This window comes from Fukomys damarensis, unplaced genomic scaffold, assembly GCF_012274545.1.
Source record: "Fukomys damarensis isolate Sample0158 unplaced genomic scaffold, DMR_v1.0_HiC HiC_scaffold_10, whole genome shotgun sequence".
NCBI lineage: Eukaryota > Metazoa > Chordata > Mammalia > Rodentia > Bathyergidae > Fukomys > Fukomys damarensis.
In genome coordinates, this window is record NW_022900922.1 from 32677699 (window position 1) to 32704835 (window position 27137).

At 41.9% G+C, this 27137-nt stretch overlaps 2 protein-coding genes across 4 annotated transcripts in view; both read right to left on the minus strand.

Moving 5' to 3' along the window:
• Snrnp48 (small nuclear ribonucleoprotein U11/U12 subunit 48) overlaps positions 1 to 7140 on the minus strand; it is a 14402-nt gene extending 7262 nt beyond the window's left edge. Inside the window, exons 1-4 of the mRNA XM_010622824.3 lie at positions 6902 to 7140; positions 4290 to 4403; positions 3975 to 4035; positions 2855 to 2929 (exon numbers count right to left, since the gene is read on the minus strand). Of these exons, the coding sequence (XP_010621126.1) occupies positions 2855 to 2929; positions 3975 to 4035; positions 4290 to 4403; positions 6902 to 7057 (406 nt within the window). The 5' untranslated portion in view covers positions 7058 to 7140. The remainder of the gene's footprint in view (positions 1 to 2854; positions 2930 to 3974; positions 4036 to 4289; positions 4404 to 6901) is intronic.
• A 4013-nt stretch (positions 7141 to 11153) lies between these two features.
• Positions 11154 to 27137, minus strand: part of Dsp (desmoplakin) — a 42447-nt gene continuing 26463 nt past the window's right edge. For 2 of the 3 annotated variants that reach the window (XM_010622822.2, XM_010622820.2), the window contains exons 14-24: positions 26694 to 26895; positions 25875 to 26101; positions 24827 to 24993; positions 24263 to 24401; positions 23111 to 23304; positions 21136 to 21298; positions 20568 to 20651; positions 20002 to 20109; positions 19065 to 19163; positions 15916 to 18210; positions 11154 to 14805 (exon numbers count right to left, since the gene is read on the minus strand). In XM_010622822.2, the coding sequence (XP_010621124.1) occupies positions 11569 to 14805; positions 15916 to 18210; positions 19065 to 19163; positions 20002 to 20109; positions 20568 to 20651; positions 21136 to 21298; positions 23111 to 23304; positions 24263 to 24401; positions 24827 to 24993; positions 25875 to 26101; positions 26694 to 26895 (6915 nt within the window). In that variant the 3' untranslated portion in view covers positions 11154 to 11568. The remainder of the gene's footprint in view (positions 14806 to 15915; positions 18211 to 19064; positions 19164 to 20001; positions 20110 to 20567; positions 20652 to 21135; positions 21299 to 23110; positions 23305 to 24262; positions 24402 to 24826; positions 24994 to 25874; positions 26102 to 26693; positions 26896 to 27137) is intronic. The other variant, XM_010622823.2, reaches the window with a different exon arrangement.

The following is a 27137-nucleotide window of genomic DNA, read 5'->3' on the forward strand; positions in this document are numbered from 1 at the left end:
GAGAGAGAGAGAGAGAGAGAGAGAGAGAGAGAGAGAGAGAGAACTTTATATTTCTCCATAGATTAAGAGGAGAAGTACACTGCATCTAAGGCTGGGGCTGTGGACAATGACACATGGTCACTGTTACTCATCAAAAGGTTCAATTAGTTGGGAAGAGTTCCCTTTCAAGTTAATCAATTTTATTCTAATGCTGCTAGGTACTAGAAAAGGGCTTTTTGTGAAACCAGGCATCAAAGCATTAAATTTTATAAAATAAAATTAGCTTTGATATGCCTAATTAGTTTGAATACAGGCTATAAAAATCTGGGAGAAAAACACAAAGATTAGAAAACAGTGCTATATTACAAACAAGCTCTTCATGAACTTTTATCTGTTGACCTTTAAACAATGAAATATAATTTCCCCAAGATATGTTGGAGTTTTATCTTAAGTTGGTGTTACTGTAAAGAATGATGTTTAGACTACTTAAAATTCAACCAAAATTTCAAATCAAGACTACAATATTGTGACAGCTAGTAAGATAGAAGGTGAGGAGTTTCAGTAATACTTTTAAAAGGATATCATTTGCAAAAAGGATACTGCATATCTTTAAATAAGGAGTACATTCAGGTTCCTAATTCCTCTTTATACTCACCCCAATTACTGAAAAAGAAAAAGTACAGGAAAAGTTAAGCAAAAAACTGCATTCAAATCTTTCAGAACATAAGATAATTAAGACAAAAGAAAAAAAAGAATAAATACACTTAAATAAGCTACATTTAGATAAAATGTAAATTTTTTCAAAATCCAAGTTTCTACATGATAAATGTGCTGCATATGGCATAATTCTGTGTCCCTCTTGATTGCAGCTTTTTAAAAAATTGTGGTAAAATAGAAATAATATAAAACTAACCCTTTTGGTCATTTTTAAGCATACAAAAGAAGCACTATGCACCTTCACGTTGCTGGGCAACCTTCACCTCCACCTGGAGTGTTTCATCACCCCAAAAGGAAGCCCGAATCGACTTTCTTATTAATTATCTGACATAAGTGGACGACAAAAATAATCTTTGTTGAGAAATTGCAGAACTGTATACAGGATAAAAAAATGTTTTTGAAAAAGGGTTATAGTTATTCTGGTAATAACAATGTTATCTTAATTTAGGGGGCTCTAAGAGTCCAAAAGCAAAATTCTTCACTATCTACTGAAAAAAACTATTCAAAGTAATTATTTTCCTTTATCATGAACTAAATTCAATGTCCAAATTTGCCTATTACTCAGTTATATAAATGTATAACACTGGAACATTTCATAAGTTATTCAAATATATAAAACTCTTACATTTCTGTATTAATATTGTTTTCTGTACATTTATTTTCAGTTAAACAACAGCCGCTACCAATCATTGTAGCTAGGGCTAGTTTGGCATTTATCATCTCTGTTCCTCTAAACAATCCTATAAGAAAATCTGTACTACAGACAGAAAAACTCAAAGAAGTCATCATTTATACAAGGCTAAGCAACTAATTTCTTTAGGCTTTCCAAAATGAATGAACAATGAGCAACACTGATAGGAAGATGTACAGATGTTTGTAATATTCTTCTGCTTAAAAATAATGAATACACATAAGCAACATGTAGAATCCCAGTCTATGAATTTCATAAAATGTAGGAGGGTTTTTAACCCAAACTAAAACAACTCAGTCCAGAATTTGTGCAAAATTCAGAATCTGGTTCTGAATCAGCTTTACTATTATTATTATTATCCAGCTTCCTTTTTGTGAGCCTGTTTCTTCACCATAGAATAAGGAGAAAATGCCTTTCTGACCTGCCACAAGTGTGTGGTGAAAGAAATGAAATACATAAAAGAGCTCTGAAAAAAGAAACTTTTCAAAAATAAAAGGACTGAAGACTTTTAGAACAAACACAGCAGAACTTCATCTTATCTCAATCACACAGGGTATCTGTCCTCTCTGTAAAACACAGGCATTGGGTTAAACGATCTACATAAATAAGCTCCATCCATGTGTCTAACCAGCTAAGAGTTGAGCTGGAATCAAGGTGACAGGCACAAAAGCAGGAGCTTCAAAACAAGAGATCCACAAAATGTTTCTGGCGGCTGGAGGAAAGGAAGGTAACCGACACCAGGAAAGAGGAGGACAGTGGCCTTCTGAAGCCGCACGAAGCTCAGAGAAAGCAAGACCAGATACTGGCTTAGAATAATGTTTGGTGAGGATCCTGAACTTCAGCAAGGCAGAAAACCAGCCATGACTATGGCCTCATGAGCATCAGGATAAGAAGGTAACACGTCCAGAGAAAGCTACCTACAAAAGGCTCCAGACAACTCAGAAATCCTTGTAGGAGTTTGAACCAGCCATGCTCTGGCTGGATGTCAAATCAAGGTCCGGAAATAAACTCTTTTGTTAACTGTTCACTTCTGTCTTGACAGATAAAGTTTTTTTCAACTCCTAAAAGTTTTTAGCCCAGGATCTGCTGAAGTCCAGGGCATAAACTCTTGAACCCAGCTCTAAATCCGGGCATAAAGAAATCCACAGAGCCTCTAAAACGAGATGTAACACATTATGCGGGGGGCTTGCTTCCTCGGGAGAGGACCCTCAGACCTCATCAGCGATCTTACCTACTAGGTAATTCCAAAACGTGCACCACTATTTAACAGTGTCTGAGGGAGACCAGTGAACACATAATGAATGTGAAAAAAGCAAATTAGCCCATTGTTAAATGTAAAGCTTATCCTTTCCCATGTCAGTCTTTTCACAGTTTTTCATGAAGAATAAATTTAGTAACATGTCCTTGGGAGAGAAAAAAAAAAAATCATTTAATTCATTAATTAGCTCAAACTATGATGGCACTTACTTTGGTTGTAACAATCGCCATCTTTTCCAACTGTGGTTCTAGCTTGATTAATGATCTGGAATTGTGACTCCTTATCTGTAAAAAAATAAATAAAAAAAACAAAAAAACCAAAACTCAAATATATTATGAATCATCAGTGTCCACTAGCTTTCAATCCAAGCTCTCTACACACACACTGACAAACCTTCCAGAACCTTAGGAGAGGAACATCCACATCAATACCTACATAACATAAATAAAGAACCCTTTTACATATACCTAGAGCCCAAGAAGTGATGAGACTTCAAGCACTTCAGAAAAACACTATACTCGGGGCTGGGGTCTAGCTCGGTGGCTGAGTGCTCTCCTAGCATGCCAAAGAACCTGGGTTTAATTCCAAGTACAACAACAACAAAAAAAAACCCTAAAAGAAAAAACAAAAGACCACACTAATAATCAAGAATGCAGGAGCAACAGCTACAAACTTTACAAATACCTAGCATTTCTTCTAGTCTAGCTAAGTGCCAGGCACTGTTCTACGCATATTACAAACATAATTCAATCTTCATAAGACCTTACTATCTATCATGATCCCCAATGTAAAAAAAAAAAAAAACTAGACAATAAAAAGGGTTAAATACCTTGCTGAAAGCCACACATTTGTTAGGGACAAAACCAGTAACTAAATCAGGGCATTCTGCTTTTAGAACCCAAGACTTTAACCTCCATGCCTATCGCGAATATCTGGAACACATTTCCATGCTCACTCTACATCTGTGCCTAGATTCTGCTATAACCAAGAAGGAAGGCATCTGTTCGGCAGGGTTTTCATTGCCTATTACATAAGCTTGGTCTTTAAATTTCAGATTACACAAACTGTTTCACAGTACTTTAATAATTCTACAGTGGTTTTTTTTTTTTTTTTGGTACCAGGGATTGAACTCCGGACCTTGTGCTTGTGAGGCAGGCGGCAGAACCACCAAGCCAAATCACCAGCAATCCTACACTCTCTTAAGGCACTAAATATCTTTCCTAATCACAAGCATGTTTTATAAAATCCATTTGTTTGATAATTCAAAAATGAAAAATTAACACCACACTAAAATATTTTTAAATTACAATCTAACAGCTTAATACTTACTCAAAGTAATTGAAGGTACCTTCACATTCTCATAGAAAAAATCAGGATTATATATTTCATCCTAAACAAGTAAAAACAAACATTGTTCTTAAGGATCAGTTAATTGACTATTTTAAAATTTGATATAAACTACCAACATATTAGTATCTTTAAGTATTTTTCACAACAGTTTGTGAAACTAGGCAGGTAACATCCTACCCTACAAATAAGGGTTACTATTTTGTATCAGAAAATCTCCCAATGAACCTTTGAAATATTGTGAATTTATTAATGCATGAATTATATGGCAAACACGTAATACAGTAAATACGTTACCTCTTCTTCTTTAGTATAGCCCATTTTCCTCAATCTACAGGACTCCATGTGCTTTAATAAAGATGATTTGGGCATGTGATGATTCGAATCATAGGGACATATCACAACTTCACCCTGTAAAAAACAAACAGAAACAAAGAAAAAGGTACACAACAGTTTACAAATAATTACACCATTAAATGTTTCTATTTGAATAAGTGGTACTATTCTGCTACTTCCTCTTCTGCAGGCCTCTCAACTCCGATACATTTGTATTTAAAAACATTTGTATTTAAAACGAAACCAACCTCCCTTAAACTCCAGCCCAGTTTCTGCACTCTCCCCACCTCCTCAAAGTCTAACTCTGAAAGATGTGATTATACTCAAGTCTCAACAACCTCATGCAAGGCCACTGTGGCCTCACTGCTATCCAGCAGTCTGTCACTCACCACCTTCTTGCTAGCAGAGCCAAAGAATGTCACAATCCTGACAGTCCTGGACTCCCACATCACCTCTCCACTTCCACCACCCAACACACTTTCCATGTTCTTTCCACCTCACTGGCTCTTTCTGCTTGGTCTCTTTCCTCCCTTCTCTACTGGTCCTTCTTCATATGCTGGTGTTTGCTAACTAGCAACCAGTTCAATATGAACAAAAGTAAATTCATATCTGTGGTCTAACCCCTAAACCGCTTCCTCGTGAGTCTCATTTTGATAAAAAGTTCCCCCTGCTTAAGCAAGAAATCGCCTCTTGTCCCTCATCACCCATAGCCAAAAAATCACCCAGTCCTGTCAAATTAACTCCTAAATCTATCTGATCTACTCCACAGGGTCTATCACCACCGCTACTTCCCAAGTTCAGGGTATTGTCTTATGGCTCCTGAATTGCAACAGCCATCTCCTAAGTGTTCGCTCTGCTTCGGTCTTGTCTTCCTCCACTCCATTCTCTACACCGTGGCTAGGTGGAATCCCAAGCTGTATGAAACTGGCCCAGGTACTTAATCGCTCTTTGCCTCAGTTTCTTCATCTATAAAATGGAAATACCTCACAAAGACATGACAAAGACTGAGTAAACAATGCATGAGTTCATATACATAAAGCAATTTGAATAGGGCCTGGAACATACCAAGTGTTCAATAAATTTAAGCAGATATTATTTTTATTAAAAGGTAAGTATGGCTTAAAATATTTCTCTGTCTCCCCATTGTCCTTATTTTTAAAAATCCAGATTATCTAATCTGGGGACAAAAGCAGCACCAAACAATAAACTCTACAAGGACAGAAACAGTCACTATGGTTCAATGAACTTCAGTGTCAAAACATCGAAGAAAGTGGAGATTCATTAACTCCATTAACATAATAGATTGCCATCTATACTAGGAATTATGTCACTAACCAGGATTTCTAATATCAGATACAAGATTCGCCAAAGTCAGATGTATTCCCTCAGCTTACGTCAAAATTTGGGAATTTTTAAAAATAAAATTTATTTTATACCATTCCACCCCTCACGCCCCCTCCCCTATGTACAAAAGCTTTGTTTAAAGTTTGTTAATTTTACAAGGATCTTTAGAAAAGCAGCACAGCAATTAAGTACACACTCTTAGGAGCCAGAGAGCCTGGGTTCAAATGCTACCTGCCATTTAGTAACAGTGTGTTCATATACAAATTAGCACCTCTCTGTTTCCTACTCTGCAAAATGTACACAACAGTATTCACCTCATAGGATTATTATGAGTATTAAGTGAGGTAACATATAGTAAATGCATATACAAAGTGCCCCTTAAATGTAAATACAAAGAATCTAGTTCTGCTGCAGTACTGCACTGAGTAAACAACGGTATGAAAGCTCTGTCAGTCCTCCCTGAATGGCTAAAAATACCCCTGTACAAGAACAATGAAGTCATTTTTTGTTTTAATTTCCACTGTGTTTTGTTTTGTTTGTACCAGGGATCGAACTCGGATCCTTGTGCTTGTGAGGCAGGCGGTGATCCACTGTGGTTTTAACACAATAGTGAATGAAACATTTTAAACGCCTCTGTGGAAATCAGACATGTGACTTAAACCCAGGAGAGATTATTACAGCGTAGTACACTCAGAAAGAACATATGAAATTATCCCACAACGGCGCACTCCTCTTCATCCTAACCCACAAAAAGCAAAGACAAAACAAAAATCAGGGTTGTTCCTTCCAGTATACTTGTTTATATTTTGTTTACATAATTCTACCGTTCAAGTGAACTGCTAGTTACCGTTTCATAGTGGCATCTTTTAATCCCAGAGTCTATGCTGGCCCAGCCATAAGTGTCCAGTTTTAGGGTAGAAAGAGGTGAACTGGTGAACTCCCAGTTCTCCGGACACCGAACCTGGCGTGACTGCGGAATGCTTACGACAGATGACAAAGCAAATTGCCAACCCTCTGAGCGCAGCTCTTGACGCCCATTCGCTTATATTTTAAATAAACACCTCCCTCACCCACATCTCCCTATTTTCCTGACACCCCAAGTTCACGCCACACGGTAGGGCGTCCGGGCGCCCGCGAGATCCCCAGCCCGGCACTCCAGGTCACCCGGGTTCCGGGGCACGGATCTCCCCGCCACCCGACCACAGCCCCGGAAGATCCGCAACCCTCACCTCGGCCGCGTCCTCCTCCCCGGGATCCAGCTGATCCAGACTCCAGCCCAGGGACGCCGTCACCTCCCCCAGCGTCCGGTAGCAGCTCTCCACGAACTCGCTCAGCTCCTCCTGCAGCCGCCGCCGCTCCTCCACCGGCGGCGGTTCGTCCTCCATTGCCGCTACCTACCTGCAGGAAGCGGCCGCACTGTCGGCGGAGCGCTAGGGCCTCTGGGAGGTGTGGGCGTGGTATTGTTGTCACGTGACTGGATCAGCCAATAGGGAAGGACCCCGGGGAGAGCGGAAGCTGTCATTTTGGAAGGTGTTTTCTAGTGTCTTCCGAACCTCTCTTCCTAGCAGCTGTTCCTGGGTGCTTTTACCCAGGTCTTCCCTGAAAAGGATTCTCCTCCCGGGCGACATTAAAAAAAAAAAAATTATGTCGATAGGAAATTTTAAATAGTTCAAGGATCGTTCGTATCGCTGTCCTCCAGCTCATTAACATTTTGCCACATCTGATTTCTCTGTCTCTTCTCTCCCCAAAACTGAATTTTTTACTGAGTTCTTCGCGGATAAGTTGCAGATTCTTTGCCCCAAAATATATCTTTAGAAACTTTTCCTGTGCAACTGTAATGCATGATCAAACGTAAGAAAATTAAATCCATTAAATCTAATATACGGTTTCAATTTTCCCAGTTTTCACCCATCAGTTATTTTTATCCTTTTATCAGTTATTTTTAACCCATAAAATAATTGGTTGTCTGTTTTAATCTAGAACAGTCTCCCCTACTCTCCACTTTGTTACTGAATTTTGTGATGAGTTTAGGCCAGTTGTCTTGCAGACTGTCCTTCATTCTGTTTGATTGGTTTAAACAATTTTGCAAGAATACTACATAGCAGATGTGTGTCGGGTTTTGTTTTTTTTTGTTTTTGTTTTTTTTTTTTGTTTTTTTTTGTACCGGGGATCAAATTCAGGTCCTTGCGATTACAGGGAAGATGTGTGTCTTTTATTACATGCTAAAGAGAATTGTATCTTATTGCCTTAGTAAAGCTAAATTTGATCACTTGGTAAGGTTGGTGGCTAAAGCTCATTGTAATATTTTCCTCTTGGTAACTGGTAGTTTGTGGGCACATCTTGACATATCTTGAAATCATAAGAATATCATGATTCCCAACTACCTCATAAATCCTTCACTGAATCATTACAAGTTATAAATGTGACTGTCTTACAGTACGATGCTTTCTACATTAACGGGCTTTCTTTCCACACATTATTGCACCGTGGAATCAAGGAGTTCAAAAATTAAGGTTTCTAAGGGTACATGTTCTGTTATCATCATCACTCTTGTTAAAACTCAAGTTGTCAATTTGGCCAATAGAAGCCACATGAAGCCACCCCCTGGGTGTCTCTGATACATCCCCACAGGTCTTTCACTGATTTGCTTTGTCCATGCTTATGTTGTTCTAGATCCCTCTCAAGACCAGGAACAGCTCTTCTAAATTTTCCCAAATAGTTTTCATTCCCAGGATCTACTGTATTTTTATTGTAAGATCAAATCTGTGCTTCCCTTTGCATTTTGTTTATCCATGGCAACAGACGGATGGAGGACATTATTGTGAATAATTATTTCCAAAGGCAAGTAGCATAGTTCTGGCCTTTGAGAAACATTGTTGATAGGCAGCACCAGAAGATACAGAAATGGGCCAGCAGCTGCAGGGCAAGGAATGACTTCCACAGTAATTTGTCTGTGGTCTACCTGCTGTATCTTTACTTTCTATTGGCATTTCCATAGTCAGTCATGTCATCTGGAAAATGTGAAACCAATTTTTGGATACTCCTGATAACTCTGGTCGAAAGCTACATGTATTATTTTCTTCTATGGATGCACTATATATGTGAAATAAAACTCAGCTCAAGTCAAGTATGTCCTTTCTTCAGGCCACAGCCCCATCTTATCTCAGAGGTTAGGGACAACTTGGACAGCAGCTGAGAGAGGGTAAGAAAAATATGTACTCCTTTCTAGTTCCTGTTTTAACCTGGGGGACTGCTACAAATTGGTGCTACTGATCTGTTTAATCACTTACCTGGAGAGGTCTCTAAACCTGTTCTAGGTTAGACCCTTGTTCTAGACTGACTTGGATCCCTCCAAAGTTCCTGTGTTGGAATCCTAACCCACAATGTGCATGCATTTGAAGATGGACCTTTAAGGTTAATGCTGAATGAGGTCATAAAGGAGGAGCCTTAACCTAATAAAAGATTTTTTGTACTGGGGATCAAACTCCAGTCCTTGTGCTTGTGACGCAGTTAGTGGAACCACTGAGCTAAATCCCTGGCCCCTAAAACAGATGTTTTTACCAGAGATCAGAACTGTCCTTCTCCTTTCCACTTAGAGAAAAAGCCACGTAAGCACGCATTAAAGAGGTGGCCATACGGAGACCCAGAGGAGAGGTCTCACCAGAAATCAACCTAACAGTGCCATAACCTTGGACTTCCAGCCTCCACAACTGTTGGGAAAATTTCTTTAAGCCACACAGCCCGTGGAATCTTGCTATGGCACCTGAGGTGACTGAGACAGTCTCCCAGCTCTAGCGTAGGAATTCTATTACCTCCACCCCCGCTTCCCACTTCGCACCTACAGCATGTTTTTCTTTCCTTCTACATTAAACAGGATAGGTGTTGGTGATACAGCTCAGTGGCACTGTGCCTGCCTGGCAAGCACAAGGTCCTGAGTACAATCCCCAGGAGGGCAAAAAAGATTACACAGGATATTTTTATACACTGCTATTTCTAGCAGGGAATCTATGGCTTTTTTTTTTTTTTTTTAATCCATGGCTTCTGGCACAAGGCATGGCATACACAACTCAATGACTTAATGAATGCAATTAATTTCAGCTCCAAAAAAAATTGGGAGATGGAACAAAAGGGAGAAAAGAGGTGACATAAGAAATGTGTTGTGAGTTGTGACCCATTCAAGTTCCTGGTAACTTTGGTATCTAATCCTTTTGGTATCTGGTATTTCTAATTCTATGTCTATTTCACTTATCTTCTAATTTTGTACCTGTACTATAAGGTTTATGTCTATTGATAAATACTGTTATCCCACTGGTTGCTTTATGTCTCCTATCCCCACCCAGACCGCAAACACCTTGCAGTCAGAAAGCTGGTAAATTCTGACTCTTTCAAATACCTAGCCCAATACCTGTCCTAAAGGTATCCCCTAGTCATATTAATGACTGAATTTCAGTAGTTTCCTGTTGATCTAAAGGAACAAGCTTGTATTTTATTGTTCTTCAACACAGAGCCAAGAACTCTTCAAGGATCATGTTCGTAGATGCAAGAACAATTCTTTCCTCTTGGGGGAAACACTACCTAGTTTGAGAATATCAAAAAAAGAAAAATCTTGGGGCCAGGGATTTAGTTCAGTGGTTCGGTGGCCTGCCTCGCAAACGCAAGGACCTGAGCTCAATCCCCAGTACCACAAAAAAAAAAAAAAAAAATTAACAAAAAAAAAAAAAAAAAAAGAAAAAAAAAGAAAAGAAAAAAGAAAAATCTTAACCACCTAATGATTTTTCAGTGTTATGATAATGACCTTTGCCAGTGCTTTCTGGTACACTCCAGAATCAGTGAGAACAGAGTTTTGACCTCTGGAATGGCCTATTTCCACAGGTGTCTAAGGATCAAACTCCCAACCTTGTGCTTGCGAGGCAGGTGCGGTGCCACTGAGCTAAATCCCCGGCCTCAATAGTATCTTAATGGCTTTTTGGGGTACTGGAATATTTAGAAACAAATAGTTTTAGATGTATGATAAAGAAAAAGTTGCTAAGTGCACTTGCGTGTATAAACATACTAAATCAAAACACAAAACTGTCCAAAGTCTAAAAGTTTATTGCCAGAACAAACTTCATAAAGACACCTTTAAAGTACACAGAAAATGACAAGCAAAATAAGCAGAAAACTTTGACCAAAGAAAAGCAAAGACTACTGCTATCATGCACATATAGTCAAATTAATACCAGACCAAACAACTGCATTAAAGAATATATGGGTTATACAATTCATGCTTTTTCCACCTAACAAAGACTGAATTACTTGGGTTTGGGGCAGTGTTTTTTGGCAGGTGTATGGATAATTTTCTCCTAATGCAGAAAATGGAAATATTAGATGAAAACAGAATGACTGAAATAGCAGATTGATTTAATTTTTATCTCTAGGATAGACATCTCCAAGATAGAAATCTGTCTTATAGGCCCCCCAAAAAAGCAAAAAAAAAAAAATCAGGTGTATGGATAATTTTCTCCTAATGCAGAAAATGGAAATATTAGATGAAAACAGAATGACTGAAATAGCAGATTGATTTAATTTTTATCTCTAGGATAGACATCTCCAAGATAGAAATCTGTCTTATAGGCCCCCCAAAAAAGAAAAAAAAAAAAAAAAATCTACTACACACAGAAGACAAAAAACAAATTCTAAGTTCAATTTGTGCTATCCTTACAAGTGATTATCACTTCATATAACTACATCAAAGAGGACTACAAAGCTAAAAAGATAAAATGCCAGAAAACCTTTACTCTTCTAGTCTAACCATGGCTATGTTTTAAGCACAGAAAAATTCTACTTGCTGCAGTGCAGGCATTTTTAAACTAGACACTCATGTAAATGAATCCAAGGTATACCAACCACCTGACTACTAGTGGCCAATAGAGCTACTGCTAAACGTGTAGGAGTATGAGTAGGAAGAATTCCCTGTGGCATCGAAGCTTCCTCTCCGGGACCCGCTGCGAGAGCCCGAGCGGGAGCCGGAGCGGGAGCCTGAGCGGGAGCCAGAGCGGGAGCCGGGGGCCGAGGACATGTTGTAAGGACTAGGTAGGCCCTTGGAAGACACCGAGGCAGCTTCCAGGAGGCGCAGCCCAGTGACATCCTCCACCATGGAACGATTCATGGCATCCTTGTAGGATATCTTTAACTTGGTCTTGGGGCAGGTGAGGATTTTGGCATAGCTGCTGGTGTCTTGCAGCCTCTGAGCTGCTCGGCCATCGATGAAGCCTTTTCGGATGGCTTCTTCCGTGCTTATCCTTCCGTGCACTTCCGGATCAACGAGACCACCGGTGAGGAACTGGAACTCCAGGAAGCGCTGACCTGCCTCGTACGGGAGCCACTTTTCCTTCACTGCTTCTGCTGCCGACATCTTCTTCTTTCCTTTCACACCTTCGAAGCCAATGAAGGCTTTCTGAGCAGGCTTCAGCCTGGTGGCCATGTCTGTGTCGATGAGACCCTGGGCCACCGCATCCTGAAGCGATAGCTTCTGCCCAGTGGTGGGGTGGATGATGCCGCCTGTGCAGGCCTGAGCCTCCAGAAGCCTCTGCCCAGTGATGCTATCGACAATGCCCCGATCTATAGCTTCAGAGACGGAGATTTTCTCCAGGTTTTCAGTGTCAAAGATGGCTGCAATGGGGCTCGATTCTTCCAGGGGGTCGGACAGAGAACTGCTCCTGATGGTTAGATTCCTGACACTAGAGATGGTGGAAATCTTACTTACTGATTCATGTCGGGAGCTGCTAAAAACATCATCACTGACACCACTGCCCATGCTGATGCTACCGCCAACACCGTTTTTCAAGGAGATCATGTCAGCAAACTGGGTGAGGCTAAGGCTGCCAGATCGGTACTGCTCAAAGAACTTCTTGTCAACAAGGCCCTTATCAATGGCATCTTGGATGTCATACTGACTGCCCGTCTTCCTGTCTACCAGGACCACTCGGGTGGAGCCATCTGACCCTGTGATAGTTATTTCTTCCCACTCGCATTCCTGCTCACACAGTTCCTTGAAGGTTTCATAATCGATGAGGCCCTTCTTGTAGGCCTCCTGAACAGACATCTCCTTATTGGTTTCCGGGTCCACTATGACCACTCTACGTTTCCTGAGGGTATTCTTCTGTGATGTCTGCACCTGCTTCTTCTTTTCTTTTAGGGGCAGAAGGCAGAGCCCTGTTTCCTCATCCTTAATGCATCTTTCTTTCAGTTGCAGATAGGTAAGATTTTCTTCCGTGTTGGGATCAAAAAACCCTTTGGTGTCATCACTTGGATCTGTGAGAATCTCACTGAGCTCCTCGTTAAAATAGCCTCTCTTGTACGCTATGTTGACTGGTAAGCGATGACTCTCCTTGGGATCGATGATCCCACCTGTGGCAATCTGAGCTTCCAACAAGCGAATGCCATGGCCTTTTTCGATGAGCTCCTTGTTCATGGCTTGGAACAAAGAGATGATGTTCCCAGTTTCAGGATCATTATAACCAGTGACGGCGCGTTCGGCAGACAAGAGCTTCTCTTTGAACTCAATGCCCACCAGACCTCTCTTATAGGCTTCCTCCACAGGCAATCTCAAGTTGCTCACAGGATCCACTATAAAGCCAGTGGCTGCCTGGGCTTCCAGCAACTCCAGGGCAGTACCGGGACGAACTAAACCAATTTTCATGGCTTCATAAATGCCAAGCTTCTGTTTTGTGGTCTCATTGTAGATGCCGGCTATGCAACTCGAACCCTGGAGAAAGTCCTTAATTCTCTCGCCAACCTCGTCGTAAGAAATCTGACCTGATTCCAGTTCGTTTACAGTGGATGGTCTCAATATGCCAGAATCCACTAGTTCTGTGACGGTCACTGGCTGTCGGATTCCCTGGAAAGACATGCTTCTCTTCTGGACCGACAGCAAGAGCAGACCAGTGTGGGGCTCGATCCTGCACCGCTCCCTCAGCTGCACATAACTGACCTTCTTTTTGGTGAATGGATCCACAAAGTTCTTCTGACTGTCTCGGGGATCATTCAGGGATCGGTACAAATCTCTGTCGATCAGCCCACGGGCCAAGGCGACATCCTTTGGCAAAAAGACACTGTTCACGGGGTCTACTATACCCCCCGAGGCAAGCTGGGCTTCTAGCAGGCGCATTCCAGTTTCTCTATCAATCAAATTCTTCTTAATGGCTTCTGAGACAGATACTGTCTTGCCCGAAAACGGATCATCAAAGCCAGTGATGGCTTTTTCTGCCGTGTAGATCTGCTGGCGGTCATCGAAGTCGATGAGGTCCCTGGCTATGGCATTGTCCACAGTCAGCTTCTCGTTCCGGTGGGGGTCAATGATCCCACCAGTTGCCGCCTGGGCCTCCAGAAGCATGACTGTGGATTCTGGAGTGATGAACTTCTTTCTCTTGGCCTCTACCAAAGAGTATTTTTCCTTAGGAGACGCAGATGCTCCAGCGATTGCTCCTGCACCCCGAAGGAAAGGCTGGATTTCAGCAGCAACCTCTTCCACCGACTTCTTCCCCTTCAGCAGTTTGTCCAAAGTCGTCTTGTCAATCAGCTGGCACTCATAGAGCTGCATTGCTGTCACCTTCTTCCTCAGCCCATCAAACACCAGCTTGGAGGAGTCAACAGTCCATTCATACTCGGTCTGCGTCTCCCGATGAGACCCATATGGGCGCTGCTTGAGTTTGTCGAACTCCCTCTGAAGCCGGGAGCGCTCTGTTTCCAGCTGGGACTGAGTCTCCCTGCTGGAGTCTTCCAGCTTGCGCCGGCACCTCTCTTCAATCCTCTTGATCTCGGCCTGGAGTCTTTCGATCTCACTGCGGAGGCTGTTCTTCTCTCTCTCGCTCTTTTCTCTGTCTGACTCTATCTTCCTAATGGCCTCCTCCTTGCGGGAATATTGGGTCTTCCACTGATTCAGGTCATTCTGGATCTGCTGCTTCTCACTCTCCAGTCTCTGCTTCACCCTCCCTTCTGCCTCCAGGGTGGCTTTCAGGCGATTCAGCTCCTCCTCCAGCCTCTGCAGACGGACCTTGTCCTGCTCCAGGACCTTGATCTTCACCAGAAGGCTCTCTCTCTCCTGCACCACCTGAGTGCACTGACTCTTTGACTCGTGGATCCTATTAGATGCCTGCAATTGCAGAAGAAAAAAATGGGAAAAAATGTTTTGATCAGAGCATATGACTATCATAATTTAACCTCCTTTCCTGTATCTTTAAAAAAACAAAACAAAACAAAACTTGTTTTCCTTTCTGTATTTTCCCCGGCCATCCTGATAGCTCAGTATTGTACAAATCCATGGAAAAAATTCTGTAAATATATATCGCCACTTCAATAAACGGCATCATACTTTTTTCCACAGAAGAAACTAGAAGCTGTAGACCTGTCTTACTCTTAGCAATTATTATAGTTTGAAAAGACTGGAGTTTTGTTCAAGGTTATTAGCCCTGCTACATCTACATCTCACCTGTTACAGCTATACTAATACTTAATAAAGTAAAACAAATACATGGATATATGCATACACCCCACCCGGCCCCACACAAATATTGGTCACATGTATTAGAAGTTAAAAGAAGTTATTCATAAACTAGAGATTAAAAGAAAGCACAAAGAAAAAGATAAGGAGCATGGCCAAAAGAACAGAATGATGCATGCAGAAAAATCGTGAGCAAGAAAAAAGATGATCTTAAAATCACACAGATAAATGCTTTGATATGATTTTCGTTGAGGAAAATTTGAATTAAAAATGCACATCCTATTATGTACATGTATCAATTCTCTGTGAGGAATGTAAACATTACGCACTGAACATCAGTACAAACATGTACTAAAGAAAGAAAGAGTACAGTTCTGACCCATCAAATGGGCCTCCCAGCGCACTAAGAGTGGCCTTCTATTTTATTTCAAATTTTATTTCCTTATTGAATTCTCTGCTCTCCCACTGAGCCCCGCCCTGAGCCAAGAGGTAGCTTCTAGCAAGGAGAGTGGAACACTCAGAGAAGTGAGCTCAGAAATTATACACATGCAGAGCTAAACGCGGGCCCCACACAGACGGGTACCTAGCTCAGGAACAGGACACGAGGGCAAACAGCACTGCAGCTATTTTAAAGCAGTTATCTGGATTCTGACAGTGGTAGTTAAGCAGACTTGTAAGTAGCAAGAGAACAGCTCAGAGTACATGAAAATGCAGTGAATTATCGGAGAAACAGTGGAGCTGGGATCAAATATTTGTGAATACCTCTAAAGCCTGCTTTTGGAATTTCTCAATTTCCTGTCTCAAATTTTCCCTCTCTCTCTGTAAGTCATTAATCAGGCCCTGCAGTTCCAGGGTTCGGTTGTTGCTGATCTGCAGCTGGTTCCTTAGTTCACAGATGGTTGCGCTTTTATCGTTCTCCTCCTCACTTCGGCCCCTCCGCAGGTCATCATATTCCAGCCTCAGGTTCCGTAGCTCTTCCTCCAGCATCAGGTGCTCCTTGGTCAGGTTCTCCGTGAGAGACTGCAGCCTCTCGATTTCTATTTTGCTTTCGTTGAGGCTTCTGCTTTTATCTTCTATGGCCTTCTGGAAATGCTCATTCCTCAAGTGAGCCTGTTTGACGTTTTCTTGCTCCTGGAGCAGCTGCCGCCTGAGGACCTCAACCTCTGAGGAGAGCCTCCTCAGGTCCTCCTGGGTCCTCTGCTTGTCCCGCAGGTGGCCGTCCAGCACGTCCCTCTGCTGCCGGAGGTCATCCTCGCTCTTCTTCTTCACAATGGACACCTGCTCCAGCTGCTGGGTCAGGCTGGTGATCTTGATGGCCTGCTCTTTCAAAGACCTCCTCATGCAGTCCAGCTCCTCCTCCAGCTTCTTCCTCTTAGAAGAGTCTTCACAGGCCGTCCTCTTCAGCCGGCTCAGCTCCTCTTCCACTTTCTGCTTCTGCAGCTGCAGCTCCTTTAGGGAGCTCTGGAAGCGGGCGATGTCCTGATCCTTCACGGTCCTCTCCTGGGAAACCCTTTCATAGTCAATCCTCAGGCGTGTCAGCTCCTGCTCCTGACTCTTCAGTTTGCTTATGGCCTCGGTCGCGCTGCTGTTGGCCTTCTGCAGGTCATACTGGACCCTTTCCAGTCTCGCGTTTTCATCTTCCAGGCATTTCCGTTCACTTGTTTCCTTTTCTACCAGTTGCTTTAACCTTTCTATCTCCCTGTTTTTATCCTGGATGGTCTTGGCAGCGTCGTCAAGGGACTGCTTGTACCGCGTGCTCTCTTCTGTGCGCATCTGGGTGACCTGTCTCAGCTCGATCTCCAACTGCTGCTTCCTCTGCGACATCTCCGAGCCTGTGGCCTTTTGCTGCTGGATGTTTTCTTCAACCCTCTTGAGATTCTCGGTGGTCTGGGCTAGAGTGTTCTTCAGCCTCTTGATCTCTTCGCACAAGCTCCTGTTTTCTCTGGTGAGATTGTCGATCTGAGCTCGGTAGCCGCTCGTGTCCTCCTCCTTCTGCATCGTGAGCTGGTGGATGGTGGTCTTGGTGATGTTGATCTCCGTCTCAAACTGGTTTCTTAAGCTAATGATCTCCTCATCGTAACTGTTTCTTACCTTACTCAGTTCATTCTCATACTCCCAGCGCCGCTTGGCCTCCTCCTGAAACTCAGCCTTGAGTCTTTCGATCTCCTTATTTTTGTCCTGAATGGTCTTCGCAGCCTCCTCCAGGGAGTGCTTGTGTCTTGCATTGTCCTCCGATCGCTGCTGGATAACCTGCTTCAGTTCAATCTCCAGGTGCTGCTTCTTTTGCATGATCTCAGAGCCACAGGCTTTTTGCTGAAGGGCGTTTTCCTCAGCACGCCTTCGCTGCTCGGTGGCCTGCAAGATGCTGTCATTGAGCCTCACAATCTCATCTTTCAAATCTCGGTTCTCCCTTGACAGTCTATCCAGCTGGTTTCTAAGACTTTTGGAATCATCCTCTTTCTGCATGGATATCTCCTTGATGGTGGTCTTCGTAATGTTAATCTCTGTTTCATACTTGTTCCTTAAATTACTCATCTCCTCATTATAGTGGTTTCTTACCTTTGCCAGCTCATTTTCATATTCTCTCTTCCGGGCGCCCTCCTCCTGCAGCAGAACCTTCAGCCTTTCTATCTCGTACTCCTTCTCCTTGACGGCTTTCTCTGATTCTAGTTTCTGCCAACCAAGGCTCTCCTTTTCACACTGCCTGGCTTTCTGCAGTTGATCATAGTCACTCTTCTGCTGGTCAAATCTGTCTTCCACGGACTTTCTTCTTCTTTTTTCATCTTCGATCTCATAAGTCAATCTGGTGATCTTCTCGTTGAGCTCTTTGATTTGGGCATAGCACTTGTCTAGATTTTGCTTTGCAGACTTTCCATCCAGTTCCGCTTGTCTCTTCAGCTCCTCCAAGCTCGACAGCTTCGCTTTGAACTGGGAACATTCTGCCTGGTATTTCTGCAGGTTCTGATCCAGGAATTTGTTCTTGTTGCAGTTTTCTGAGTTGGCATCTCGAGCCAGTCTGAGCTCCTCTTCCAAAACTTCAATCTTGGTATTTTTCAGCTGTGGACATGAAATCAGAAATTATGTTGAAAGAGTAGCACCCCACACCGTGAGAAACAAATAGTACTTTCCTCTCCCAGAATGACATACATTTTTCTTTTTCTTTGTACACTCACATATACATGCACCCATGCACACACGTGTATGCTCACACACACAAACACACACACACAGTGAAATGAAGCAAAAACTACTAGACACAAATTCAAGAAATCTAGATTCTCATCATAATTCTTCGACCAGCTACTCGTATGATCTTAGTGACTGATCATTTTAAATCTCAGCTTTCTCATCTATAAAATGAAGTAATTTTTTCAAAATGAAAAACTTATGATTTCATACATGACCTTCCTTTTATTTCAAGGTATAAAGTTTCCACATGAAATCAATTCCAGCATTAGAAAAGAATAGTAAATAATCATTTCACATGAAAGATTCAAATCCAGCTAGTCCAGGATGTGCTTATCCAAAAATTTTTTTCTGGTCTTTTTTGCTACCAGGAATTGAACTCAGGGCCTCACACTTGCCAGGCAGGTAATGTGCCACTGAACCATATCTCCACCCCACTTAACCAAAATTTTACATAAAGACGTAAAGGAAATTCCTTAACCAAACAGTGAATGAAATTACAGTGTTTGGCAAAGTGGCAGCAATTTTGCAAATATTACTTAGACCCACTTAGAGCAGTATAATGGAGCACAGAACTAACTCCAGACTTACAAACAAACTATGTAACATTAAATATTTACAGGAAATGCAGTTTTATCAGTAAGTTTCCAAATCTATGTCATAATGAGGCAATAATAAGGCTCTATTTTCTTTGACACTCTAAGGAAATGAAGTAAATAAATTACCTTCAGATCTTCCAAACTCTTCAGCATCTCACTTAAGAATCTATAATAGTCTCCAGACCTTGTAAGCAGTTCTATGTACCGAGCATGCATATCTGCAGCCTTTGAGAAAAGGAAAATAATATTTTCATTTTTAATATATTTTTAACTTTTATTAGTGAATGTTTGCAGTAAATAATGATCATATTCATTGTAGGGGATTGGTACACATACATAACACATTTCCATCCTTTTTTCCCCCTTCCCTCCACCCCCCTGAAAATAACTTCTAAAATGTTTCATGTTTTTTCTAAAACAGTGAAATAGTGACATTATAATTTAAAGAGTAAATTCAAGCCAGGTGTGGTGGCATATGCCTGTAATCCCAGCACTCAGGAGGCTGAGGCAGGAGGATCGCCATGAGTTCGAGACCAGCCTGGGCTACATAGTTCCAGGACAATCTCAACTACACAGTGAGACCCTTTCTCAAAAAACCAAAAAAAAAAAAAAAAAAGTAAATTCACTTTCTTTCACATTTGTTTGTTCCAAAATCTAGAAGTATAGCAAATCAAAGCAACAAAAACATCTATATTCCATCTTTACCACCCAGGTTCTTTCCCTACACCATCTGACTGTTGATATTCTTTGAAATCTTTTGGGAAAAGCTGTCTTTCAGAAATCTACTATTTAACTACGACTTTTTAGAAGTGTCCCTCACCAAACCCAGAAATGGAAGTCTAATTTCTGTGAAGACTCCAGTCTACAAATGAAATACTAAGAATGCTAGTGATCGTTTCCAAAAAATTCTGAGGCCTACAATGGCAAGAGTGTTATCTGCTACCGACCTTTTTTGAATGGATACTAAAACAGGGATGAACTCAGATGGTAGGGACTCAGGTAGGAAGCAGGGAAGAAGCGGAAGGAAGGCAGAGAGCAAGACACACATAATGACATATTGTACCTCTTGCAGTATCACCCCAGATGGGGACTGGACCATGGTTCTCTTGATAGGTATATTTAGCAGAGTTTCCAACCCAGAGGTGTATGATGCCAGCTGGAGTTCGTAGTCCTGCAGAGTGGAGTTTGAGAAAAATATTTTCTTTTCCTATGCTGGGGGTCAAACCCAGAACTGTGCATATAGTAAGCAAGCACTCTACCACTAAGCTACATTTTCAGCCCTTAGAAAAAACTCCTAATGGACTTAAAATGAGTCAAAGTATTTCTAATAACCAACAGAGACCGGAGAGTTCCACAGTCTCTAAGCAACTAATATGTTATTAAACCAAGCACATACATCTTCACAAGTTAATTGGAGAAGTTTGCATCAAACACCAGACTATCCCATTCCCTGGATATTGCCAATGTATTGTGAATTCATTAATGGATAACAGACTTTTATGGTGTTCAGGAGGGAATATATAAAAGCCATAATCACCACTCTCAAGGAGTTGATAATATTTAAAGCAAGTCAGCAAATACAGTTAATATTTGGAATGAAACACATCATTCTTAATGAACCCAACACACCTTAATTGAATTTGCACAGAGTTCAGCAATCTTCTGCACTTCTTCTGATTTGTCTCGTTTGCCAGATATTTCATTATGCAAATTCTATACAAAGAATGAGATATTTACAAATCTTAAAGTACATAGATTTTTTTAAATAAATGCTATTTCTCTCTTTTACCTTGGGGGTTTTTTTTTTCTTTCTTTCTTTTCTTCTTTTTGTACTGAACTCATATTTTCAGTTACAGGTTAAGAGAAGAGCATTTTTTTTGCCATGCAGGAAAGAGAAGAAAACTCTCCAACTTATCATTTAGCTAACAGAGGTTACACCAGTCAGCCCCATTTGTTGGCCCTGTCACCTCAGTTTGTAAATATACTTTACTATAACGAAATGAACATCATTACATTCTTTCTATGTTCACACTGCATTTCTTTTTATGTATCTCGGTTGCTTTTCCTGGGGCATTCACAAAGCAGAATTATAACATGAAACATTCATTATTTCAAACAAAGGCACCGTAGCTTTGAAGACCAGTGTTTACAACCAACTCATCTCAAAACAGCAGTGGAATGACGAGTTGGCTTATACCTTCTGCTCAGTCAAAAACCGCATAACTGTGTTGGAATCTCCAAACTTCATGGATTCTAAGGAATCCTGGCGGCGCTTGGCATCATACAGCCACTTGCAGAAATTCTGATAATTATCGCGATAATTTCTCAGTTGCTTAATTTGTTTCTCCAGGTCCCACAGTCTAGGGAAAAGAGATATAATAAAATTACTGAAACAGTATCACTGGTTCCCAAAACAGGTAGCATACTGAGATACCCAGCAACTCTGCTCGGGGTTTACCCCCGAGGACTGAAAATGTGCACCCACACAAACTCCTGGACATTATGTACACAGAGCATGTTCCATCAGATCTAAAAATCGGAAATCATCCAAGCAGCCATCAACTAATGAAAAGCTTATGTGGAAATGTGGCACGGTCAAACAACTGAACACTATCAAGCCAGAGAAAGAAAAAGAAATGAAGTGCCAAAACAGGACACAAGCTGGATGAGCCTTGGGAGCATCATGCTGCGCGAAGTAGGCCAGTCCCCAAATGCCACACCGTGCCGGGGTTCCATTTATACGGAATGCCAGAATAGGTAAATGCACAGAAAGACAGGCAGTAAATGGTGATCGCTAAGAGCTGAGCAGTCGGGAGGTAACACAAGGGCTATCACTGGGGAGGGGAGATTTCATTTTGGGGTGAGGAAAATGTTCAAAGCTCAAATTGCAGGGCTGGGCACGGCTCCGTGGCACAGCCTACACCCACAGCCCTGCATTCCATCCCCCACACCATACAAAAAAACAAAACAAGAAAAAAAGCACTCGTGTTGTAGTGACGGTTGCACAACTCTGAACACATTAAAATCTACTAAATTGTATAAATGGGTAAACTCTGTGATATGTCTATTATACCTCCATAAAGATATTTTTTACAAGCACTACTAGCAAAATGGACTAGAAGTGAGACAATTCAGGACTTTTTCATTTTTATTTGTAGTCACGTGATATAGGGAAACCCTCAATAAACTCTCTGGCTTTGCTTGTTTGTAGCTGACTTTAAGGGTCGCTCATTTTGCAGGCACTGTGACGCCTCTGACTGAAGCCTTCAAAGAGGTTAAAACTCCTGCCTTTTCCCCATTTCCTGCGAGGTCTCTGGGGAAAGAGGCCTTTGTATCTACAGTTATAATACTGCTCTTAGCTTCTCCTGGGAAAAGGAACTAATAAGACACCGGCCATAAAACTTACTAATCAGTAACTTTTCCTTGGTATTACAGAACCCAGGAAAGCTGACGGTCTTCAGATAACATCTAGGTGTGGGCCAAGGATTTAGAAATCTTACTGTTTCATTAAAGGTGGAATAATGTTTAACCTTCAGGGAAAAAATGTATTTATCTCGGAAGTACAAGAACTGGCCTGGAAGATCTATTTGTGAGAAGGTTCCATCTGCAGGACAGTCTGGTAGGAGAAAGGAAAGCATAGACCCCAGAGGACAAGAGCCTACTCAGCACACAGCATTCTGTGTTCTCTCCCTGACCCTCCTTCCCCTCCTTATAAACACCCTCAGCACCTGAGTTCCCTAAGGTGGTGCTTTGAGGAAAAGGCCCATCCACCATGTTTGGTTTGCAAATAAATCTTTCTCCTTGCCCCAGTGACTTGGCTTCAGTTACACTAAGGCATTTCTTTTGCATAAGGTTTAATTTTCCCAAAGTTCTGGAGAACACACACTCAAAGCAGCCTCTTCCAACAGTCATAACAAAACTTACAGGGCAGATTAAATGGCTTCCACTGTTTCTCTAAGGCCCTAGCAGGCTACTGGGATAAAGCCATCCCATCACAGAGCTGCCCCGGGCAGTCCAAGAAAGTCGCACAGTTAGCCTTAACTTCCACAGAAAATGATGTTTATCTGTAGTGACCACTTCCGCTGGTCAAAATCCTTGTTTCTTAACAGTGACTACTTCATGATCCCCTTGAACCACCCAATGGGAAAAGAGTGGAGAAGGAGCTTACTCACCTGTAATCTATCTGTTTGTCTATTTTCTGCCAGCGGTCTGTCAGCTGGATGACTTTGTCGTTGAACTTGCCCAGGTCCAGGTCATAAAGCGGATACTGCTGTGAAGTCTGACAGTGGATCTGTTGGGCTTTCTGCAGTTCTGCCTTCATGGTGGCCAGCAGCGACTTCTTCAAATTCAAGTCATTTTTTATTTTCTGTGAGAGTCAGAAAGAAAGAGAGAGAGAGAGAGAGAGAGAGAGAGAGAGAGAGAGAGAGAGAGAGAGAAACGTAGCACAAATTATTCTCTTCTCCCACTACTAAATTTTAAAAAATTGGAGGTTCGGGGGCCAGGGATTTAGCTCAGTGGTTCTGCCACCTGCCTCACAAGTGCAAGTTTCCGAGTTCAATCCCTGGTACAAAAAAAAACCCAAAAAATTGAGGGTTCAGGGATGTAGTTCAGTGGTAGAGCACATACTTAGTATGCACAAGGCCTTGGGTCCAATCCTCATATTGAAGAGAAAATGTTTATAAAACTCTTTAGAACACTCATGTTCTTAGTGATAACCCAGAAAGATATACTTACTGAATTTCAATTTTTCAGTATTTGTTCCAGTGATCTAATTCCCTGTGACACCCAGTTAAAAAAGGATTGAATGTGTCGATTAGATTGAGGAACACATGCTGAATGTCACATAACATTCCTGAATAACTCTAATGCCTATAAACATATTAGAGTTTCTAAGGCATCCCATAGGAAGCAAGCTGTTCAAGCATCTTCCAAAGTAATCGTACCAAAAATACTTTCTCATGCCCAGCACACTGGAAAACAGTTTCAGAGATGACAAGTGTCGACCACGTCAAAACTCAGCAAACCCGGTGGGAAATCTCAGTGAAGTACAATGCGGGCTACATCAACGCTGCCTCATTAACTGTAACAAACCCACCACACAGATGGAAGATGTGAGTAACAGAAGAAACTAGGTGCAGGGTATACGGACTCTGTGCCATCGTGTCAATTTCTGTATATCTCTGTCTGGTCTAAAAACAAATTGTCTTTTCAAAAAGTTACCAACAACAACAAAAAACAAAAAGGCCCACTCAGGAAAATTTCGTGAGGTTCTGTAACCGGAAGCCAAGTGCTATTGTAATTTCTGTCACACCTGCTCGAGTTACCTTCAGTCCGCAGCGGTAAGCTTCCACCTTATCCAGGTCCAGGCAAACAGTCTCCTCCTCGGTGAGCCTGGCTTCGTAGACCTTCAGCATGTCCTCTGTCTGCAGGATGGCCTGGAGGAGTGATCTCACCGGGCACAAGCTGGAAAGACCAAAAGAAGCAGACAAAATTGCTGGGGACTCAATTGCAAGGTGAACTTGTGGCTTTTGGCACCATTCATGAAAAAGAATGACGTCAAAGCAGATAAAATATATTTTGCTTATTTTATAAGATGTGGGAACAATAATTTTTTTTGCTCAATCATGGCCCTGGGGTACACGTTACTTGTAGTTCTAAGACACACGAGAGTAGCTCTAAGATTTCGGAGCAGTAGAATTAATGCCCTAGACCTGAGGACACTCTCACCAACCCAAGAAGAATGTAAATAAATCTAGTGAAGAAGAAAAAAAAAAAAAGATTTCACAAGGCAACACTCTAATAAGCCAAACACATATGGCAAATGCAATCTGGCCAGAATGAGGCTTGGGAAAAGCAAAATACCTCTGATTGGCATTAGCTGTGCTTACCTGTTTAAGTAGCCATCTGTAACTCCATTGATATTTTCCAGTTTCTGAAACAGTCCAAATAGCTCATTCTGCAAGTAGCAGTATTTTTCAGAACCTCTGAAGTTAGCCAGCACGTCTTTAAGCTGGTTGAGCACTTCAGCAAGTGCCTGTGAATCATTCTGTACACTCTGTCAAAAAAAGAAGGAAAGCTCTTTCGATTATTTTTACCATATGTACTTATAGTACGCAATATGCTGCTTTGATATACATAAGTGAAATGATTACTCCAGGTAAACAAATTAATACATTCATCACCTCCCAGTTACTTTTGTGTTTTTCTGTGCATGTAAAAGCACCTAAAATGTACCCTCTCAGTGAATTTTCAAAATATTCAATATTATTATATATAGTCCTGCTGCTATATATTAGATGTCAAACCTTATCAAAGAAAACTACAAGTTTGTTCTTTCCTGACCTACATTTCCCTACTTCCTCCCTGGTCCCATCTCTGGTAACCACTGTTCTACTTTGGATTTCTGTGAGTTTGACTTTTTTTTTTAGATTCCACATATAATTGAGATTACACAATGCTTATCTTTCTGTGTGCAGTTTAATGTCCTCCAGATTCATTCATACTGTTGCAGTTTCCAGAAGTTTCCTTCTTTTTAAAGCCTGGGTGATATCCCATTGTGTTCCACGGTGTGTATAAACCACAGTTCTGATGACCTGTGTCCATACCATGATTGGCACTTTGACTGGAGCTGCGTGATTCTCATGACCCCTGTTACCCTGGGAGAGTCTTTATTGTAAGGTGTGAACAGTGAATTATTATTTTGCCTCTGTATACACTTGTTCATGGACAAGACAGACCTGTCAAACAAATTACCAGCATTTGTAAAACATCCCTTGACCATGTACTTGGGGATGTGTTTCTGAGCTCTTTATCTATTCTAGTGATTTAGTTGTTTCTTTTATGTACTTGCCTATAAACATGTAAACCAGGAGATTACCCGTTTTCAGAGAACTCTACATTACACATGTGATCCAGCACAATGCGGATGGGTACTACCTTGAGCTCATTGATTTTCACCGTGATGTGGTGTGTGGACGGCTGGTCCGTCAGCAGGAGGTTCTTGAGGGTCATCCTGCCCTCACAGTGCTCGATCTGCCTGCGAACCTTCTGGAGCTCCATCAGCAGCCACGTCTCTTGCTTGTCATTTTCTCTGTTGGTTTCAATCATTTTATTATGGTTGGCGTCTTGGCAGGAGCCTACATGAGTGATTTCCGTTTTGGTTACTGCAAAAATAAACACCACAAAAATCAGAGAGTTTCTCACTAGTCGGGTGCGAGGCCTCAGAAAGCATCCGAACTGCTTAAAAAGTACACCCACTTCCTGACTCAATATACAGCTGCTGTGGCTTGGATAGGGTTTATCCCCAGAGATTCAGGCTCTAGGTCAGTCTCCTACGTAGGTGGGGGACCCTAGCAGGAGAGGATTCGATCATGGGGCAGGGCTCTGAGAGCACAGCCCCACACTTGCAAGAGGACTCAGTCTCTAGACACCAGGCTAATTCTCAAGAGGATGACTGCTCTACAGAGAACTCCGCCTTTCTGCACACAGCCACCTTTTTCTGCTTCTCTGCCATGCTGTGATGCAGTCAAGGGTCCCACAGGCAATGCCTTTTGGACTTAGCAGCCTCCACAGTGATTAGCTAAATTAGCCCTTTTTCTTTACAAATTATCCAAGTACAGGTATTTTTTAATAGCAACATGAAAGAGATGAAACCAATAATTTTCAAAGAAATAGTCCTGCAACTCCTTTTATCTACAAACGACTTTCTAAGATCCCATAGGTGGTGGAGACACAGACACAGACACCCCGGCCGACCTGTCTGGTGCTGTGGGTGGCCAGGCAGCTGAATGACCAGGGTCTGGTAATGCTTCTGCGCATCCGTGAACTGAGACTGCATTCTCCGCTTGTCATCGTCACCAAACATCTCGGAGCCTTGACTGTTTCTGATGAACTCTTGGTAATGCAGCTCAAGGTCAGATATGGTTTTCATGTAATCTTCCTGTCGCATGGTTTTCAGCTGGAAGTCATGCAGAGGAAATCAGGAGAAGCCATCAGGCATTTGTGATCCCCCCGCAACCCGCATCAGTGCAACCAAGAAGTACTGGCTTTTAACAGTGCCTCTCACTAGACGGGGTTGGGGGCAGCATGTGTCACCAGCCAGTTAAGGTATAAAAGGTCTTGGGCCAGGGACTTAGCTCACTGGTTCTGCCACCTGCCTAGCAAGCACAAGGTCCTGAGTTTGATCCCTGGTGCCAAAAT